Source organism: Mastomys coucha, unplaced genomic scaffold, assembly GCF_008632895.1.
Source record: "Mastomys coucha isolate ucsf_1 unplaced genomic scaffold, UCSF_Mcou_1 pScaffold11, whole genome shotgun sequence".
NCBI lineage: Eukaryota > Metazoa > Chordata > Mammalia > Rodentia > Muridae > Mastomys > Mastomys coucha.
This window is the reverse complement of record NW_022196893.1, coordinates 33939836-33959059: the sequence shown is the minus strand read 5'-3', so window position 1 is coordinate 33959059 and position 19224 is coordinate 33939836. Positions and strand designations below refer to the sequence as shown.

General features: G+C 49.8%; 3 protein-coding genes across 9 annotated transcripts in view; 2 read left to right on the top strand and 1 right to left on the bottom strand.

The window, feature by feature from the left end:
• Positions 1-7377: 7377 nt before the first annotated feature.
• On the top strand, positions 7378-12552 carry Npff (neuropeptide FF-amide peptide precursor). Of its 2 annotated transcripts, none has more exons than XM_031357095.1 (3): positions 7378-9207; positions 9372-9558; positions 12404-12552. In XM_031357095.1, the coding sequence occupies exons 1-3, from the start codon at positions 9109-9111 to the stop codon at positions 12502-12504; spliced, it is 387 nt and encodes a 128-aa protein (XP_031212955.1). In that variant the 5' UTR covers positions 7378-9108; the 3' UTR covers positions 12505-12552. The 2 variants fall into 2 exon arrangements, with proteins under 2 accessions (XP_031212955.1, XP_031212962.1); XM_031357102.1 differs by lacking the exon at positions 12404-12552 and adding an exon at positions 9661-9850 and having other exon boundaries at positions 9419-9558.
• On the bottom strand, positions 10012-15510 carry Tarbp2 (TARBP2 subunit of RISC loading complex). 3 transcript variants are annotated; one of them, XM_031357078.1, is made up of 9 exons: positions 15107-15510; positions 14417-14586; positions 13132-13234; positions 12497-12589; positions 11953-12025; positions 11648-11765; positions 11209-11336; positions 10713-10914; positions 10012-10521 (listed from the first exon to the last, which is right to left on the bottom strand). In XM_031357078.1, exons 1-9 carry the CDS (start codon positions 15157-15159, stop codon positions 10364-10366), a joined length of 1098 nt encoding a protein of 365 aa, XP_031212938.1. In that variant the 5' UTR covers positions 15160-15510; the 3' UTR covers positions 10012-10363. The 3 variants fall into 3 exon arrangements, with proteins under 3 accessions (XP_031212938.1, XP_031212940.1, XP_031212945.1); XM_031357080.1 differs by lacking the exon at positions 15107-15510 and adding an exon at positions 14865-14978; XM_031357085.1 differs by lacking the exons at positions 13132-13234; positions 14417-14586.
• The window catches only part of Map3k12 (mitogen-activated protein kinase kinase kinase 12), a 21616-nt gene continuing 17427 nt past the window's right edge, over positions 15036-19224 (top strand). The window contains exon 1 of one of the 4 annotated variants that reach the window (XM_031356876.1): positions 15036-15261. Coding sequence is in view for 1 of the 4 variants with exons in the window: in XM_031356864.1 (XP_031212724.1) it covers positions 16382-16419 (38 nt within the window). In the remaining 3 variants the exon portion in view is untranslated. Of the gene's footprint in view, positions 15262-15353; positions 15716-15770; positions 16420-16806; positions 16982-19224 lie in introns of those variants that run through there. The other 3 variants (XM_031356883.1, XM_031356864.1, XM_031356872.1) reach the window with 3 other exon arrangements.

Genomic DNA, 19224 nt, shown 5'->3' with positions numbered 1-19224 from the left:
CCCACCTCTTCCATGTGCTTTATTCCTATCTGCTACCAAAAACACAAACAAAAAAAGCAAAACTCTGAGAGTTTGAATCATTTTTCATTTCCAAATCTATTGGTACCTCATTTTATCTCTTGACTTTCCTTAGTCTAGTGGTGGGATCTTTCCTACTTCCCCACTATGCCTTGGGAACCTCATCTTGTGGCCTTATTGTTAATGGCAATGAAAAGGGAGCGAGCTCAGGATCTAACTGGGCTTCCCTGTCTCCTTTCCTACCCTCTAGTTCTAATCATCAGGGCAGACAGGAACAGTGTAATTTGAAACTTGTTCCATCAGGTTACTGGATTAACTGATTCTTTTATGTTTTATAAGAGTTTACTGGCCAAAGTCTACATATTGTCATCTTTGGTCATCTCTGCTCCTGCCTCTCTCCACTTTGCTTCCCTGTCCACATCACTGCCTGTCCCACTATAACTACTTTAGCTCAGCCCTCCTAGGGGTTGTCAGACAGAAGCTGCTTCCTTTCTCTGTCCCTCCTACAGCTCTCAGTCTCCCTTCTTTTCTAAGGTATATCTTGTACCCACCAGTGTCCACACTCTCTCAACTACCTTCTCTTTTTCTCACCCGGTTCTTAGCCTACTTACTAGGTGTCTCTAGTCCTGAAGTTTCATTGAACTTGTTCATGGTACAGGCTCCGGGGCTCTGAAGTGTTATGGTTGAGGTCATGGGTGCTTTTGAATATAAGATTGAGTGGAGAAAGGAGGTATACATTTTCCTATGTATAATCTCAGCAGAGCACTCAGGATATGGCCTGTCTGTGAGATTGCTGTCTGTGGCTGTTGGCTGCCCTTATTTTATGGGTTACAGAGAGAAAAATACACCCCTCCTCTTCTTCATCTTTCCTTGGCTCTGAGCTATGCAGGTTCTTCCAGAGCCAGAGGCCTGTGGATAGATAGGTCAGCTTTAATAGCTCTTGAGTCAAGAATCCTCCTCGTTGTCCTAGAACCACCTTCTGCCATCTGCTCAAGCCAAGAGTCCTCTTTTCTAGCTCCATCTTAAGTATGCAGAGTAACTGCTTCCTTTTTTATCTTCCAAAATTCTCTGTCATGGAGGAGTGAGGAAATGTTGTAGCTTATATGGAGTTTAGACTAGTGAACCCATCCTGTGACATGTTTGTATGTTTTATGTAAATGTCCCTCCTGCTCTTTAGAGTCAGTGCTTAACAGGCCACACCCAGTAAAAACTAGGAGCTGGTTTTATAGTCTTCTACCACAGGGGCTTACCAGGAACAGCCCCTGAGGTGACAAGAGTAGCAAATGTCACAGCAGATGGATGAGGGCAGGTTACCATCTCCAGGGGTTTCACTTGGCCTTAGAAACTCACAGCAATAGTTTGAGCTCAGGACTTCTTTAGATGGCTGCTTCCTGGGTTTTTTGTATTTTTTTTCCTGCTTATGAATTTTGTTTCTCTTTAAAAAAAAAAAATTGTGTTGACTTCCCAGTAGCAGCCTTACACTAAAGCATGACTGAGCTTATAGCTCCCAAGGGCCCTTAATAGACCCTTGGCTATTTTCTTCCTCCATCAGTCAAGTGTTTAAGTCAGTGTAACCTACCAGTCTGTCCTGTTGCTTGTCTAGTATATGTGGAGGTTCTTTTTCACTTGACCCTCATGTCTGCTTCTCTTGAGTCTTTGTTTCATAGCAGGAAGTTAGTATTGAGGACCTGAATGATGCAGGGCACCACCAGAACAGCACTGAAATTAGAAACAGGCAGGACAGCCTCAGATGCCTCGGTAGTGTTCTCAGCTTCACTCTTAGAAAGCAGAGCAACTGCTTATGCTGCAGCTTCTCTACAGTCCAGGGGTCATCACCTACATTATTGCTGCTAGTGGTCACAGCTCTGACTTTTGCCTTCTAGACTTAACCTGAACCAGAAGCAGATACTATAAAGGATATCAACAAACCCTTCTTGACATCTGACGATGATGTGTCATAGAGGGGTCTCTGGTCAAGTTTATTTGGGATTCAATATGCCTCTTGTGTTTGATTGTCAATACCTGTCCCTAGGTTTAGGAAATTTTATGGTATAATTTCATTAAATAGTTTGACTAATTCCTTTTGAATTTATCTCAGGTCCTTCTCCCCAGTGGCTTCTGAGGTTTGTTTGGTCTTTTAAGTATATCCCAAGCTTCTTGAAAATACTGGTCATGTTCTTTAACTCACTCACTCACTCCCCCTCCCTCCCTGTCTCTCCCTGTCTGTCTGTCTGTCTGAGTATATTATTGTCCCAACTTTGTGCTCTACTACAGAACTGCATGATCTTATCTCTTGGGGACACTTTCTGGTGAGGCTTTTCACTTGGTTGTTTCTTTCATGTTAATTTCTGTCTTGTTCCTTTTCTATGTTTGAATGCCCTCACCAAAATCTCCCTCCATATATCTGACTTTCTCCTCCAACTTACCCACTGTTGTGTTCATTTTAGAAGTTTTTGCATACAGTTCCTGGTTCACTCGTGTGTATTTGAGACTCTACATCAACTCTGAACTCCTTCAGACATTTCAGTACTCTTGGTTTTCATTAAGGAGAGGCTTGTAGTATGTCCTGGTTCGCTGTTGTTTCATGTTCTTTGTGTTTCTCTGTGGTGCTTTGTGCATCAGTCAGGATGGATATGTCCTCCGATTTTAACTCATCTTTTCCCAACTCTGTTTTGTTTTATGTAACTGAGCCCTTCTTCAGAGCTCTCAGAAAGGAGCTGAGAGTGTGATGTCTTAGGCCCATGAGTGGTCAGAGGCCTGATCTGTGCTCTTGCCACCCACTCCATATAACACAGAGTGTTCAGTCTCAAAGGCTAAGAAGCCTCCCAACACCCAGGGAGAGCTGGAAAGGTCACGGCTCCTTCACTCCCTTCCTGTTGGCCGAATAAGCCAAATCTGCCTGCCTCCTTCCTCCACTCCTGTCCATGGATGTAAACACCAGACCACATGCTAAAGGGAGCTGTGCTAGTGAACCTTGCCTTGCTGCCTGCCTTCTTTCTCCCATTCTGTAGTTCTTGACTCCTTTCTTGACTCATCCCTCCCATCTCCTCAGGGACCTGCCCTCCAGCACCATCATCCTGAGAGATATAACTGTAGTTGTACAGCCTGAACCACCAAAAAGACACACACACACAATTCTCCCTCTGGCTTCTGAGAGGCTCCTTAAAGGTGCTAACTCCTGAGATCACTCTCCCCAGTGTGTCCCCGTTGATAACTTTCTTCCCATCCTCAGAACACATTTCCACTATCTATTGTACTCACAAGAAAGAAATATGTACTTCTTTTGAAAGTCTGTTTAGATGCCTCTTGCAGCTGTGTCACACATGCCTTTGTTGATATGCTTTCTCCTTTCTTTAGACATGTTTGACCAGGGTGGGAGGTGTGGTGGGACAGGACAGTGAGGATCCTAAAGCCTATCAGAAGACCCTACCCTACTCCAGTACAGCTAGACATTCTTCTTACAAATTCTGTTTCTGTTTGTATACATGCAAATGCATAGACAAATCCCCCTACTCCACCAGCCTGGTGATCCCACAGGAATGAGCAGTGCCTGCTGGCCACATTCCCACCCTAGAATGAACAAAGGCTGGTAAAAGTAGGGCAGATTAAGGCAGCTTATGTTCTTGTAGATGCAAGTTTCTATTCAACTAGTAGGTGTTTTGTTTTATTAATGTAGAGCCGGTAGGCTATAAGCCGGCTATTGTGAGTAAGGCTATAGCTATTAAGTGGCTGTGAGCACTAGTTTCATTGACTTTACCTTAGGACAGTGGTTCTCGGAACATGGTCCAAGAGCAACAGCAGCAGCACCATCACCTGGAAAGCTTGCTAGAAATGTACTCTCTTGGCCATCCCAACCTCTCCTGAGTTGGCCACTCTGAAGGTGAGCTTTAACTAACCAGTCTCTGCTGCTGGTCCACACTAATGCATGAGAGTCCCTAGAGAACAGGATGGGAGCATCTTAGCTCTGGGGTGACACCGATTACTTTAAATGTCTTCTCTGCCATAGAATTGATGTTTTTATTTCCCCCAGTCCTTCCCTCCTCTTCCACTAAAACAGCCACCACCACATCACTCATCTCAAATTCTAGGTTGGTCTTCCTTTTAGTCTTAGCTCTAAAACTCTTGCCTGCATTGGTCTGGGCAGGACTTACTCATATGTTCTTGCAGGCTACTAGTTCTGCATTCTTGGTGACACCAGCCAGCAGGCAGGCCAGGAGTGGCGGTGGCACACGCCTTTGATCCCAGCACTTTTGAGGGAAGCAGAGGCAGGCAGATCTCTGTGTTCAAGACCAGCCTGGTCTACATAGGGACTTCAAAGCCAATCATAGCTATGCAGTGAGACCCTGTCTCAAAACAAACAACAAAATCAGCAAGAGCCTTAGTTGTCCATTTCTTCCCTGTGCACACACCACATCTCTTGCAGGAAGATTAACCTCCACCCCCACAGTGGAGCCTCCTACATCCTGATAGAGTATATGTTGAGAAGAAAGCCATGTGTATCTATGAATATATTCTGTTCTCCTATATCCTTTTGACATGTAGCAATACCTCTCCATCCTCAAGGAACTCAACCCAGTCTGGGTCTCCCCGGGCTCCAGTGGTAGACTCTGACAGGTGGGAGGATACAGTGCTCTGGGCTGTTTTGTTACAAAAGTGTCTTCTGTCTTTTCCCTCCACCCAATTCAGCATGACCCCTGTGAGCAGGCTCTCACAATTTCCTGGAGCAGGGCTGAGGCAGGGGCTTTCAGCTCTTCTCCATAACCATCCCTTCTTCCTTCCCCCATGCCATTTAGCAGTTATCACCCAGCCTTGCCTTCTCCCTCCATCCTTTGCCCTGACATATACTGTGCCTTATTTATGCTGCAAATATGACATTAAACTATCAAGAGAATCACTGGTATGTTTGGTGCTTACCTACGCAGACTCACGAGGCCCATTGGTCACTCCTAAAGACTCACTAGGCTTTCGTGTCTGACCATCCGCCCCCTTCCACTTCTTAGGGCAGAAATAGCAGGTTCTTCTCTCTGATTTCAGCAAGTAACATGGTGTTAGAGAAGGCACCGAGTTCAGATCTTTAAACTGCCTCAGAGCCAAGGTATTATAAAAATACTGGCTAGAGCCAGGCGGTGGTGGCGCATGCCTTTAATCCCAGAACTTGGGAGGCAGAGGCAGGTGGATTTCTGAGTTTGGAGCCAGCCTGGTCTACAGAGTGAGATCGAGGACAGCCAGGGCTATACAGAGAAACCCTGTCTCGAAAAAAAAAAAAAAAAAAGAAACAAACAAACAAAAACACTGACTCGAGAACTTAATGCATGCTCCTTGTAATGGGAGTGCTAAACACCCGGATTCTTTCAGTGTTTTATGCTCACTCACTTCTAACAATTGAAAGAAGTCCTACTCCCAAGAAGGAGACTTGGGAATGTACAAAGAGGTAGACAAAGTCAAGCTTTCTCTAGAGAGAAGGAAGGGCTGGAGAGATGGCTCGGTGGTTAAGAGCAAAAACTGCTCTTGCCTCAAAAGATCCAAGTTTGGTTCCCACACCCATGTTGGCTGGCTTTCCACCACCCTTAACTTCAGCTTTGTGGGATCTGGTGCCCTCTTCTGGCTCCCACAGGCACCGCACTCAACCTGCATAACCCTTCCCCCAGCACACACATACACAATTAAAAAGTAAAAAATTAAAAAGATGAAAAAGCTTGGAAGCTGGAGGCAAACTTTGTAAAAGCAGATAAAAGCTCACAGGAGAACAGGTAATGATCAGGGTGAGGAAGACGGACAGGTAAGCCACTGAAGCCACTGATCCTTCTTGTATCTGTGTCTTCCTGTATATTCCACTAAAAGTGGAAACTACCAATGAAACAGACTGAAGAACCTGACAAAAGACAGAACAGGTACCTCTAAGGTTTCCTGGTAGAACAGATCTACTGAGTTGGTGTTTGGTGAAGGACTCAGAGCCTCCTTAGGAAATGGAAATACTTGCTGGCCATTACTGTGTGGGGCTGGCAAGATGGCTCAGCAGTAAAGGTGCTTACTACAAACCTGAAGACCTGAGCTTGATCCATGGACACATATGGTGGAAAGAGAGAACTGGCAAGGTGTTCTGTGAGCTCCACATTTGCTCTGTGGGGCATGTGTCTCACCTTCTCCCCAGGTAAATAAACAAATGAAAGTGGTGGTGGGGAGCACATAGTCCAAGAAAGAAAGAACATTATCAAAAGCTAAGACTGAGAGTCTGGAAGAAGAAGACTGGAGAAATGGCTCAGTGGCTAAGAGCACTTGCTGCTCTTCTAGAGGACTTGCATTCAGTTACAGTCATGTGGCTCACACCTGGAACTCCAAAGCATGTGATTATGTACTGGCACCCCAGGCACCTGCTCTTGGAGATATACAATTAAAACTTTTTAAAATTTTTTTTGAGAAAGGGGTTTCTCTGTATTGCTCTGACTGTCCTGGAACTCACTCTGTAGACCAGACTGGCCTTGAACTCAGAGATCCACCCTACCTCCCAAGTGCTGGGATTAAAGGCATATGTCAACACAGCCCAGCTGAGATCCTGTAAATAAATAAGTCTGGAAGGTGATAATCCTAACACAAGACAATGTAATGGGTTAGAATGATTAGTTTTTACTGAGGTTTGAGGTGTGTGCTCTACAAGTTAGAAGTTAACCGGCTTCTTTGCGAATGAGCTTCAGTCCAGACTTTGGTACTCAGGCAGCAGTGCAGTGAACAGAGTAGCTACTCTTCATGGGCCAGTAGGACTGCTGTGTACTCAGCCATATGCTGTTCAGGGCAGCCTCTTGATAACAGGGGTTAGTTTTTGTTTTTGTTTTTGTTTTTTTATTGTTATCTGGATGCTGGAGATTGTGTTCAGGGGCCTCCAGCAAGCTGCTGCTTTATTGTTTTTGTTTTGTTTTGAGACAGGGTTTCTCTGTGTAGCTTTGGCTGTTCTGGAACTAGCTCTGTAGAAGAGGCTGGCCTCAACTCAGATCAGCCTGCCTCTGAAGTCAGAGTGAATTGCAAAAGCAAAGATAAAAAACGCTGAGTTCGAGGCCAGCCTGGTCTACAGAGTGAGTTCCAGGACAGCCAGGGTTACTCAGAGAAACCCTGTCTTGAAAAAAAAAAAGATAAAAAAATGGAATTCCTGCCAGGTGTGGTGGTGCACATCTGTAATCCCAGCACTTGGGAAGCTAAAAACAAGAGGCCAACATATTGGGCTACATACAGAGTCCCAGTCTTAGAAAACCAGACAAGCTGGGCACTGTGACACACACCTTTAATCCCAGCACTTGGGAGGCAGAGGCATCTAGTCTACATAGTAAATTCTAGGCCAGCCAAGGCTAAATAATGACACCTGTTTCACATACACACATACACATACACACAGTGACACCTGTTTCACACACACACACACACACACACACACACACACGTGCTTGAGTGCACTCACACTGGAAATGAGGGGAGAGAGAGAGGGAAGTAAGGAGAGAAACCAAGAAGAACAATGAAAGCAGCAGTGAACTATTACAACTATAATGATGACAAGTTCTACAGAAAAACCACGAGACAAAGCTTACAGACAGGTTCACCCAAGCCTGGATGTATTGTATTCTAGAACATCAGAAACCTGATCTAGAAGGTTTCCCTCTGAGTAGAGCGCCTGCCTAGCATACACAAGGCTCTTCATTTGGATTTGATTCCCAAGAACGAATTTTTAAAATGCCACTTATCCACAAACCTAAAATGTAAGTTGGTTCCAATAAAGTACTTCCCCATTGAGCAAAGAAGATGTGGATACATGGTATGTCTCCAAATATGTGAGGGTCTTTTACATATGGACTGAAGAGATGTTCTGAGACTCCGTTGAACGAGCTAGGACTTCTGGTAGAGGCCACCAAGAAGCTAAATCCCACTCAGCACTGTCTCTGGAGATGGTAAGTTCCCCAGGACTGGAATGGGGGGAAGGCAAAGGGAATCACAGTTAACATTTTGAAAACACCAGGTCTGTGCTTTCCTACAAAATGCATCCCAAATGTTTCTCCTAGCAAGTAATTCATTTTACTGTTCCCATATGTAAGTGAGGAAAAAGAGTGAGTAGCTGGCTTTGCTCATGGGGTAGAACCCTGACATGGTCCTTCTGTTTAGGCTAGAGACATAGGTAGAACCCTGACATGGTCCCTCTGTTTAGGCTAGAGACATAGTACACTGACACCTGCATTTGCAAGTGAGATTAGGACTAGCTCCTTTGAAGGATCCTTCCCTGACCTGGAGTGATTGTCTTTCCCTAAAGCAGGACCCTAGTCACCAGCTCCAGTAGTATATTAGAACCAGAACCAGGCAGAGCCCCTACTGACCAGAGGGAACTGGAACAATTTTCACAACCCCAGGCCTCAAAGAATTGTCCTGAAGTCCTCCTAGACAAAATGCTTGGAAAGGGAAATGTCTGGATGCAGCAGTGCCACAAGGTGGCAGCAGAGTTTCAGCTGTGGAGTCCCATTCCCCAGTTCTCAGTAAGGCTCCAAAAAGGATCTCCTATCTGTCACTTAACTATTCGCAGGTAAAAGATTAGTGAACTCACATTTAACCTCACTAGAAGCAATGGGGATTGAAACGGGCTGTGGTCCTGACCACCCATTCCAGGCAGGAGCAGGGACCAAGCTAGGTCATCCTAGCCTGCTCTAAACCCTAGGTTCCTTCCCATCCAGGACATAATGCCCAATCCTGACAGGAGTTTCTCCAGTCAGGAACAAAAGGTGATCAATTGAAGCTTCTCCAATCTGTTGAAGGATTGGAGATTCTTCTAAGGTTCCCCCAGGGTCTAGCTCTGACAAACTGTCTGCAATTAATGATGCTTCCTGAGCTCTGGAGACAAGATTTATGCATCTAATAAAGTCTATAACTCCAGGCTTAGGCTGGGGGTAGGAAGCTAAGAGCAGAAAGTCCCCAGGGGAGTATGGGAGGGGGGTCCCAGGTGGCTCTTAATAGAGTCATGCATTTCCATTGCCTAGATTTCCCCCCAGGCTGCTGACGAGGTGGGGGTAGGAGACATCAGATATAAGAAGACCGTGGGCCACTGAGGAGGCAGATGGCAGCATGGATTCCAAGTGGGCTGCTGTGCTGCTGCTATTGCTGCTGCTGCTGAACTGGGGCCACACTGAAGCAGGGAGCTGGGGTGAAGACCAGGTCTTTGCAGTGAGTGAACATCCTGCTGCCCCACCCACCCAGCTGCCACCCCTCCCTCAGCTGTCCCCCAGACTGCTACAGTCTTCAAAAGGTCTGGCTTCTAAGGGAGGGAAATGGCTTCTCAGCCCATGCAAGTCTCCCCTAGAAGCCATTCTTTCCCTCCATGTTTTTAGTGTACAAGACATTGCCAGGTTCCTTTCCTGCCACTCTCTCATCACAGGACGAAGATAAGGGACCCCACCTACCACGGTATGCCCACACTCCAGACAGGATCCAGACTCCTGGGTCCCTCTTGCGTGTTGTGCTCCAGGCCATTGAGAGACCTAGAAGGAGCCCAGCCTTACTGTTTCAGCCCCAGAGGTGAGTTCTAAAGGGCAGAGGCTGGGAAGGGTGGAGGGCAGAGGAAGATATGAGGGAAGGTGAGATAGAGGGAGTGCTGACTAAGGATGAATCTCTCCTAAGGTTTGGCAGAAATGCTTGGGGGTCCTGGAGCAAGGAGCATCTAAGTCCACAGGCTAGAGAGTTCTGGAGCCTGGCTGCTCCTCAGCGCTTTGGGAAGAAGTGACATCATCTGCTATGATGTCTGCATGCTCCATCACATCATTCCCCGTGTTCCACGTGCACCCCCAAATAAAAATGTCTGGCTTCTGAATCCCTGTGTTTGGTCAAGACTTTCAGGGAATGGCTAGGAGCACAAGGGCAATAGTTATAGCCCCCTTCACCTCCACTCAATCCATCTTCAGCCATTCTGCTGTAAGGGTCCCCAAGACTACTGTACCCTGCCTCCTGCTGGTAACAAAAAGAACAAGGGGCTCAAAAGGAGAACAAACACACCATGTTTATTCCTCTGACACCCTCATGACCCAGGGCCAGAGAAAGCAGGGTTTAGGAAGCCAAAGAGCAGCATTTATTCTGGACTCCAACAGAATTCCAATTTCCTTTCCATTCATCATCCATGGAATGAGGGCAAATCCTGTGCTGGCTGGGGCCCTGTGGTTCATAGCTCCTTGCTTGTCTGTGCCTTCCTCAGTCTCAAGGCAGGCGGGCTGTGTCAGAGGTAGAGATGGCACCTCTGCAGGGTATCACCAGAGCTAGGTAGATGTATGGACCCAGGGGCAGAAGGAGCAAGAGGTAAAAGACGCACATCCATCACTGCAGTGGGGTGCTACTTGCTACCCGCCATGATCCTGAGGTACTGTAGGGCGCGGTGAGCAGCATCGCCACGGGCTGCCTCTCTGGTAGTTGCAGAGCCATAACACACAGTGGCTGGCTGGGTGGACAGTTCCACTAGGCACTGGCAGAGCCCGCTCAGGCTCAGTTCCTCTGGAAACCAAGAGAGAGGAGGGAGGCGCTGGTGGGGAGGGGCGCCAACGTGTACCTCACCCGTCTCCCCACTCCTTGAGAGGAGGGAGGCGCTGGTGGGGAGGGGGCCAACGTGTACCTCACCCGTCTCCCAACCCCTTTATACTTGCTTTGATCTGGCCCCTCAATCCCCAGTCTCTAGCAGGCCATACCAATATCCAGATAGCTGACATGGAAAGCCTGCTCCTCAGAGAGCTCACTGAGGACACTGCAGCAGGCAGATCCCAGAGCCCCTAGAGAGCCCACGGAGCAACTGCGAAGGGACAGGATCTTTTCTCCCACAGAATTCCGCAAGGAATCCCAGGTGCAGCCTGGCCCACGGTTCCTCAGTCCATCCAGGCGGGAGCTCACGCCCTAATGAGATAAGGGTGAAAAAGCAGCTAAGGACTGTGGGACCCAAGAACCGAGTATGCTCTGACTCCTGGCAGCCTTCCTCATCCCAGGAAAAGTTGCCTATAGGGGCTTTGCCCTAGGCCAGCTTTCATTAGTGACCCTACATATAGGCTGAGGGGACTGCTGGGCTCACAGGTTCAAGGAGCCCTGGGAAGAAAAGCAGGTCCAGACTCACTTCCAAACCACAGACCCAACCCAACTCCGAACCATGTCCTGCAGTGTGAACCTCATGGCGAGCCCACACAAGCCACTTACAATGGAAAAATGATCATCATCAGGCTCTGCCTCGTTGCCATCCCGGGCGTCCAGAGGAACTGTGTGAACTCGAAGGAGCATCTTAGCTGCTGCATTACGCTTTGCCAGCTTTTTGGATGTGCCACTGCCTGAGGGTGGGGAAGGAATTGTTCAATTTGGGGACTCCTAACAGACCTCTACCTTAACCTGGATAGAAGGTCCCCCAATGGAATACCACTGCAAGGAGGAGCTCAAGGCCTGTTCTTTTTAACTGAGGAGTTGGTAAACCAGAAGAGGGGGAAAGATAGGCAGAGACAAGGAAGAGACAAGGAGGCAAGAGCTGAGCAAGGACCTGCAAAGCAAATAAAGCTGGGGCAGAGCACAGCCAAGCAGAAAACCACCTTGTGCTTGGGGTTACAGTGTGGCAGAGAGGTGAGTGAACCCCCTTTGTCCCAGTTACCAATCTCAATGAAACGCTCCACCCGGCAGGTCATGGTGAACTCTTTGCGGTGAGCAGGCCCAGACTCCTGGGTCACCATGTACTCTGGCAAACGCCAGCCTTTTTGCACCACCAGCTCCTTGAAAGAAAAACATAAGCGAGTCCAAGGCTTAGTGAGGAAAGGTTCCGTAACCACATGGCCTTCTACCAAGAGCCTCCACCTTTGAATGAGAAGGATGACCACCCTACCCACAAGTGCACACACCCCTGCCTCACAGCCCTAGTTCAGAGAAGACAGCACACATGAAAATGAAGATGAGGCACACCTGCAGAGCACCAACAGGGTTGCACTCAGACTGCTGAGGAGAGACAGGAGGCTGCATCTCCATGGGAGGGCTCCTAAAGGAAAAAGGGCCCAGGCCAATGCTGAGGAAAATGCAGAGGTCCTTCTGTCCTGGTCATGGATCAAGTGCCAGCCGTTGCCACCTCCCAATTCCTCACCAGGCAGGCAGCTATCTATCCAAACATCTAGCCTTGCTCCTCTCTCCCCACTCCCCACCAAGTGAGGCCCTGCTACTTCCCAGGAGCATTTAGATGTGGAAATACTTCAGCAATATCCCTGTGATGGAGGTAAAAGAGCTGTCCAGCCAGTCCTGGAAGTACCTTTTGGGTCTCACACATGGAGCCTGTAAGATATTTAAACAATCTAACATAAATTACCTCCTAGCTCAGGCTTACCAACCAGCTGCTGCAAAATTTTCCTGTGTTTACTCTCAGGCTTCCTCATCCTGACCTGCCTGGGTCCAAGGGCTATGAGACTAGGAACCAAGACCCCCTCCTTCCTACAAGACGTCAAGGGACTCAAGATACCTGGTTAGTACAGCAGATGGAACAGAGGCAGCAGCTTCTGCAGCAACGACAGGAGTGTCCTCAGGCAGTGAAGAGTCTAGGAGAGAAAAAGAACTTCCCGAGGGGAAGAGGGCCTTGGATTCACACCCATGTAGAAGGGAATGAGGGTGTGAGGTCCTTCAGACCTTTCCATCCCCTGAGAACACCTTCCCCCTGATGCAGACTCAGAGAGCCTCAGCAAAAGCTCTTCCTCCTGGGATCCTCTGCAGACCCACACTGGCTCAGAAGCACTGAGATTGGGGTGGGGGGCCTCAGAAAAGAAAGTCTCTTCCTACCCAACAAGCTGCAACCTGAATGTGGAAGAGGGAAAGCCATCTTGCTAAAAAGAGGGGGCATGCCAGGACCAACTTATCAGTCTTAGCCTCCACCCCCTATGCCCTATCTCATGCCCCAGAGCAGCCACCACCCATCAAAGGGGGCTGGCTATTACTGAGGCACCCTAGAAACACCCTGTTCAGCTTCAGAGGAAATTCTCAGGAAGGAGCCACGAGAGGGTGGCCATGAGTCACCAGACCAGGCTTAGGGAGAGAAGTAGGTAGTGCAGAGGCCTGGGTTCTCAGCGGGCTTCTAGTGTGCCTTGGCTGTTCCTCCCTCACCTGCTGTCCTCCAGGGCTGGTTCCAGCATGCTCCCCCCTTTGAGGTGTTTGAGGGCCACCTCAGCTGCCTTGTGCTTGGCTGCCTTCTTGCTGGGGCCCTGACCTAAGAAAAGGGGTGTGGGCAATACTGGAGGTCACCGGCAGGACAGTAGAGAAACCAGCCCCCACAGCCTCTCTCCTCACAGCCAGAGGGAGTGAAGAGCCCTCTGACCAACCTCCCCTGTCAGAACTTTAAGAGTTTGTCTACTAATTGTTGGACTAGCCTTTTTCCTAGCTATCAACTTGGCACAACCTAGGATCATCTGAAAGGAGAACCTTAATTGAGGAGTTGCCTAGATCAGCCTGGCCTGAGGGCACATCTGGAAGGGGGGGGGGGGCTGGCTTGATTGTTAATTGATGCAGATATGTCCAGCCCACTATTACAGTACCATCCCTAGGGAGGTGGTCTTGAACTGTGTAAGGAATCTAGCCTAATCTAAGCAAGCCTGCCAACCAGCATGGCGCTATCTGCCACTGTTCCTGCTGTGCTTCTGTGGCTGTGAAGGGCGTTCCTTGGTCAGAAGTAGCAAGGATGAGTTTATTTTCTTTGGTCTTGACTGATGTGAGTTGCTTCCTTAGCTTCCCTCAGTGAGGAATGTAACCGGAACTGTAAACCAATCAACCCTTTCCTCCTCTAAACTGCTTTTGGTTAAGGGCCTTTATTACAGCAACAGAAATGGGCCTTGAACACCCCTTGTCTTTCAGTCGGCTCCCGTAACTAAGCCGTGCCAGGGAGGACTCCTGAGCTCCAACACTGGTGGGCTGGGGAGGGATATTTTGCTCTGTCTTTCTTTCCTCTTTTCTCTTCCCTCGGTAAATAGGAAATAGAAACAACTGAGGGTCTGTTCTGAAGTCAAAGCTCTGCTCTGCCACTTACTAGGCATGTGAACACGAGCCCATTTAATTTCTCATACTAAGTTCTTTGTGTTCGGTGTGAGGCATGAAGGCTAGCAGAGTGTGTGCTTGCTCCCTCCCTAATACCCAGGAGGAGTTCAGTGTCTCATTTACTCTTCCTCTGGGATGATAAAGTAATAGATCCCTGTGACATTTCCTGTTCTCGCCAGTGAGTCTCTCAGGTCCCGTCCACCGTCTCACAGCCCTGTTCCAATCCAAACGGTGGCTTTTCCCCTGAAATCTCTCCATCCCTCCCTGGCTTTAAAGGAGAGGACTGTGAGGTGATTCCATGATACTAAGCCACGGGCCCTGTAAATGCACACCCCAGCCAGGCTGCCCAGGCCTTCCTCACCAGTGCAGCTGGTGTCGCCAACGGTGACCCGGAAGGTGAAATTAGGTTGATGGGCTTGGCCCTCGGCTTTGAGAAGGTCGTACACGGGCGTCTTTCCTATTCTGGTCCCATACTCCTGAAGAAGGCTGATCGGGGTCTTGCCCGGGTTGGCGGCCAGCATTTGCTCTATGCTGGGAAGGGGCACAGACCAACATCACACTTCCCCTTTCGGCACCCACCTGGCAAATCACTGTCACATTAGACCTAGCCACATTATAGGGTCCATGAATTCCCAGGCAGTACAGCATCCATTAACTGGGTCAAAAGTTAAGTTGCAGGAGGGAAAGCAAGGTCCCAAAACAAGTGGAGAATGTACTGTTCTCAGCTAAGGCGAGGGATCTTGTGCCGTAGTGCTGGTTGGACGTGCATTTCCCCCTGGCACAATGCAATTCGGGAACCCTGTACCCACCAAATACACTGAACGTCGGGGCATAAAGCCCAGGGCTCCAGTGCAGTCTGGGAATCAAGCCAACCCCAAACTAGAGCTGGAGGCGGTGGCCACAGCCCCAGTGCATGCTGGGAACCTCTGCCCGCTACCCCAGTGCTTGCTGGGAACAACCCTCAGGCCAGGTGCATGCTGGGGCCGCGCCGCTGCCCCTTCGCACCACCTCACACTTTTCGTCCTGCAGGAATCCAAGCGAGCCAGCTCACCTGGGCAGCCCGCAGCCTGTAGTAGTGCCGGAGCCCTGATCCTCTTCACTCATTCCCTCCTCCGTCCCGGCGGGCGCCACCGTGACTACAGTCTCCACGCACCCCACTACACCGCCGACGAGCTAGGGCCGGGGCCAAGCCCGGAGTCGCGGCCGGTAGGGCCCGCCGCCGGGCATGCTGGGATCTGGAGTCCCCCGCCCACCCGACTCCTTGTGTCTTCTTAGGAATCCGAGCTATCCGCCCCACAACCCTCAGCGAGGCTCGCCTGGGCATCTGCACCGCCCTCTGGGAGGAGCGGACCCTCCGCGGAAGCTTCCCATGCTACGAGTGGTTTTTGGTTTTTTTCTTTTTTTTTTTTTTTTTCTAATGTCATCCCGCCTTCCTCCTTGGGCACCGCCTCCTCCCGAGCCGAGACTGTGAGCACGCGTATTAGCTGAGTGTAGGCGGCTAGGGGCGGGGCGGTAAGGGCTGTCTCCCTGAGAGAACTACAGAACCCAGGAGCCCACGCGTCAGCTGCTTGCTTCGTTGCTTCATTGGCTAGGCTGAGAGCGACTTCCTCTAGGAGCTTGCAGATTGGTCACTTGGCCCAGAGGGCGGAGACGAGGAAAGGTATAGCCTTCTTCTTGAGGGAAGACTGTGATTGGCCGAGGAGGCTGCTGGCGTGGTGCTTTTGCTGCCCCAGAGGGTGGGCCTTCCCTGGCCACCTCCCCCATCCACCTCTAAAGCTCTGGGGTTTTGTAAGTCCGAGTTTTCCTCAGCCTCGGTGTCCCAGGCTCCTGCGTAAGCTTCTCAGCCATCCGTGTCAAAAAACCCGTTGCTTTTCTGTGGCTTGTCCTTCGCCTCTCATCACTAAGTTCACGCAGCCTGTCAGGGTTTGTGCCTCTTTAGATCGGCCCTAGTGAACCTCTCTTTAACTGTCTCGAGAATCATTAGATGGACATTCTGCTGTTTTTAATCTCAGCTGAAAGAGCACAGGAGTAATTAACGAACTAAAATACGCGCAGAGCTAAACCAATACTTTTGGATCCCCAAAGCCTTGACACCACCAGAGTGAAAGAAATAGGGGAAATCTTGTGACCTTGGACAGGAGAATGAGATACCACGAAAAACGTGATTCAAAGAGTGTTTTTAGAAATGGGTCTAGGATGAGATGTCTTGGTAAAATGGAATAGGGTTAGAGGTAAGAGGAATCTGTAATGATAATGAGCGATCGGTCATCCAGGAGCACTGAGGTGGGAAAGGACCTACGACTGGGTGGATTCCGATTGGGTGAAAATGGAGCAGCGACGAGGGAAGGCCAGCTGGAGATATCGGTATGACAAGGGACCAGTGCCAGAGCGTTGGGTATACAGAGGGACTGCGATCTCGGGGTATAGGAAAGAGTCTGTAAGACAGGTCACAAGGGGTTCCTACAGAATCCGCTTGAGGACCAAAGTGGGACTGCCGTAGAACACCTCCAGGAAGGAGGCACAGAGTCGCGGCCCGCCAGGAACAAGCCTGGAGCGCGCCGGTTGGCAGCCGCGGGCTCCTTTAAGAGGCCGGCGACTCCAGAGCAGCATCCCCCGCTCAGGGCGTGTCCGTCCCGGGGGGCCAGGGGCGGGGGGGCTTGGAAGGAGCGGGAGTTCAAGTCGAGTGGGGACGGGGCTTAGAATAGGGGGTGGGGGCTAAAAGCTGGGACTGACACCCGTGCACCTGAGTTCCACTGGAGCATCGCCGGTGACAGCTCTCCAGGACCGGTGGAGGGCAACGGGGGGGTTGGGGGGGGGAGGAGAAGAAGGGGAGGAGGAGGAGGAGGAGGAGGAGGAGGCGGGAGCAGCATCCGGAGTGGAGCTGCAGCAGCGCCGCCTTTTGTGCTGCGGCCGCGGAGCCCCCGAGGTGAGAGCCTGGGCGACTTGTGGGGGTGGGGGGCAGGGATGGGTTCGGGTCTTGGGATCTTGGCATGGAGGGAGGGTCGGGATACAATTGTGGCGTGGTGGGGGAGGAGGTGACTCGAGGATGCTGAAGCCGTGGGATGAAGGAACTAGAGCCCTGGACCCGACGCCTGAAGATAGGAAGGAACGGGGCGAAGCTGAGGGATGCGGCGGCCCAGCTTGGAGACCAAGAGCCTCTAGAGCTGTGGTGGATTATGCGGGGATGAGAGTGGCTAGGGGAAGACCTAAAGGACAGCGGGCAAGAGCGCGTCCTCTTCTCCTCAACCTCAGGACCCAGAGCGGAGGAGGGAGAGTTGTGGCCCCCTCCAGGGAAGGGATGGAAGGGCAAGGCCTAATATACCCACAGCCCCCACCCCCACTCCTGCATCTAATAGGCTCTACCTGAAAATTAGGCTGCACCTACACCTGCTAGCCCTGGCAGGGCCCTCTCCCCCTTCCATCTGTAATGCCTCTAATCTCCAGCTGTGGCATTCCCTACCATCCAGCTGTTGTACCCCCTCCCCCATTTGGATGTGGTTTTCTCTCTCTTCTGCCCGCTCTCCTCTGGTTTCCTTAACCCATTTCCCAGGTCAGGCGCTTCACGAACCTCCTTTTTTCTCACACACTCACCAAACTCCTTGGCTTACAATCTTGGTAGGCAAGGCTTTGGCTGAGGGTGGAAAGAGAAGAGGGGGTGGGCTCCATAAACAGTAGTAGGAAAGCAGGGAGGAGCCTTGCAGCTCTCTGTCTGCTGCCTCTTTGGCCTTCAACCAAAAGAGCATGCACATGAGGTCTCACACACCCCAGGCGCATGGAGCCTCACTCAAAACTCTCTTCTTCCCGTTCTCCGGGCTGCTCCGTGGTTTTCAGGCAGAGGGTCTTCCCAAGCTTACACCAGTAGCAAGAATTTGGGAAGGAAAGAGCCCAAGTTCGCGCTGGGCCTTGCTGTCCAGACCCTGGATGTTTACAAGTTCCAGAGCGCTGCCACCTTTTGTCTCATGTTTAAGGAGGAAAGGTATCTGAGCCTCAAGCTGGCCCCAACCAACTGTTGAATTCCGCGAAGACCCCAAGGTCCTAGACTGTTAGTGGACTGAGGTCGAAGATGGAAGGTGTGACTCGGGCTTCCTAGACTTCTTCACAAGAGCAAAATCCTATAAAAAGCAGTTACTGCTCCGAGGCCCTGGGGGGTGGGGGGTAATAATAAAGTAATAGAGGACACAAAATTCCAGCACCTACTTCTGCCTTTGCTGCCTATGCCTAGGGAATAAGAAAATGAGAGGTGGAAGCTTTTCTAGAGTTCATTGAAAGGATGCCAGCAGAGGACATGGTGGCTTCAGGAGAGTTTGTCCTCTTACCCACAGAAAACCTAGTCATGTGTGACCCAGGAGAGGGGCCATGCTGTTCTAGGGAGTAGGGAGCTCCAGGGAAGAACCCTGTTCTTCAGTTTTATCTATTTATTCATGGTATCAGGATTGACCCCAGGGCCTACATCCTGGGCAAGCTTTCTACCACCAAACTACACCATTGGCTTTTTTTGTTTGTTTGTTTTCAAAATTTTTATTTTGAGACACAGAGCCTCTAAGTTGCCTCTCAGGGCTTGAACTTTAAATTCTCCTGTTTCAGCCTCTTAAATAGCTGAGCCTTTGAGGCCTGTGCTAGCAGTCCTGGCAGGTCGCATTTTTCTTTATTTCCCTTTTTCTTTTTCTCAGTTCTCTACCTCCCTTTCTTCCTCAGTATTACTCAGTTAACAAAGGAAACGCAGAGCATGATGGCTGTTATAAGCCTCAGCACAGTGGAGTCAGGTGGAGACAAGTGGATCTCTGTGAGTTCAAGGCCAGTCTGTCTACACAAGTTTCAAAGTAGTCAAGACTACCTTAAGTCTGTCTCAACAAACTAAAAGGAAAAGACAACTTTGTATCAGGGTCTGGCTATGATTCAGTTGTTAAAGCTCCTGACAAACATGCATGCAAGAAGCAATGGACAAGGGCCTGGGTTTGATCCCTAGCACTGCATAAAGTCTGCTGTGGTGCTTCGCTTCCTCCTACACTGGGAAAGTAGAGGCAAGAGCTCATGGTCATATTTGACCACATTGCAAGTTCAAGGCTGGTCTGGGTGACATAAGACCTTGTTTCAAAAAGAAGAAAAGAAAAATATTTTTTTCTATGTACTTTGTGTGAAACATCATGGCTGCTGTCTATACACTGCATC

Excerpts from the sequence above, each read along its gene's own strand:
- Tarbp2 (XM_031357078.1), bottom strand. The coding sequence starts at position 15,159 with ATGAGTGAAGAGGATCAGGGCTCCGGCACTACTACAGGCTGCGGGCTG. Across the intron at positions 12,026-12,496 it reads CCATCTGCTGTACTAACCAG|GAGCCCTCCCATGGAGATGC; the intron begins GTATCTTGAGTC and ends TTTTTCCTTTAG. Across the intron at positions 10,915-11,208 it reads ATGATGATCATTTTTCCATT|GGCGTGAGCTCCCGCCTGGA; the intron begins GTAAGTGGCTTG and ends TTATCTCATTAG.
- Npff (XM_031357095.1), top strand. The coding sequence starts at position 9,109 with ATGGATTCCAAGTGGGCTGCTGTGCTGCTGCTATTGCTGCTGCTGCTG. Across the intron at positions 9,208-9,371 it reads GTGAAGACCAGGTCTTTGCA|TGTACAAGACATTGCCAGGT; the intron begins GTGAGTGAACAT and ends CCATGTTTTTAG. Across the intron at positions 9,559-12,403 it reads TTACTGTTTCAGCCCCAGAG|GCTTCCTCATCCTGACCTGC; the intron begins GTGAGTTCTAAA and ends GTTTACTCTCAG.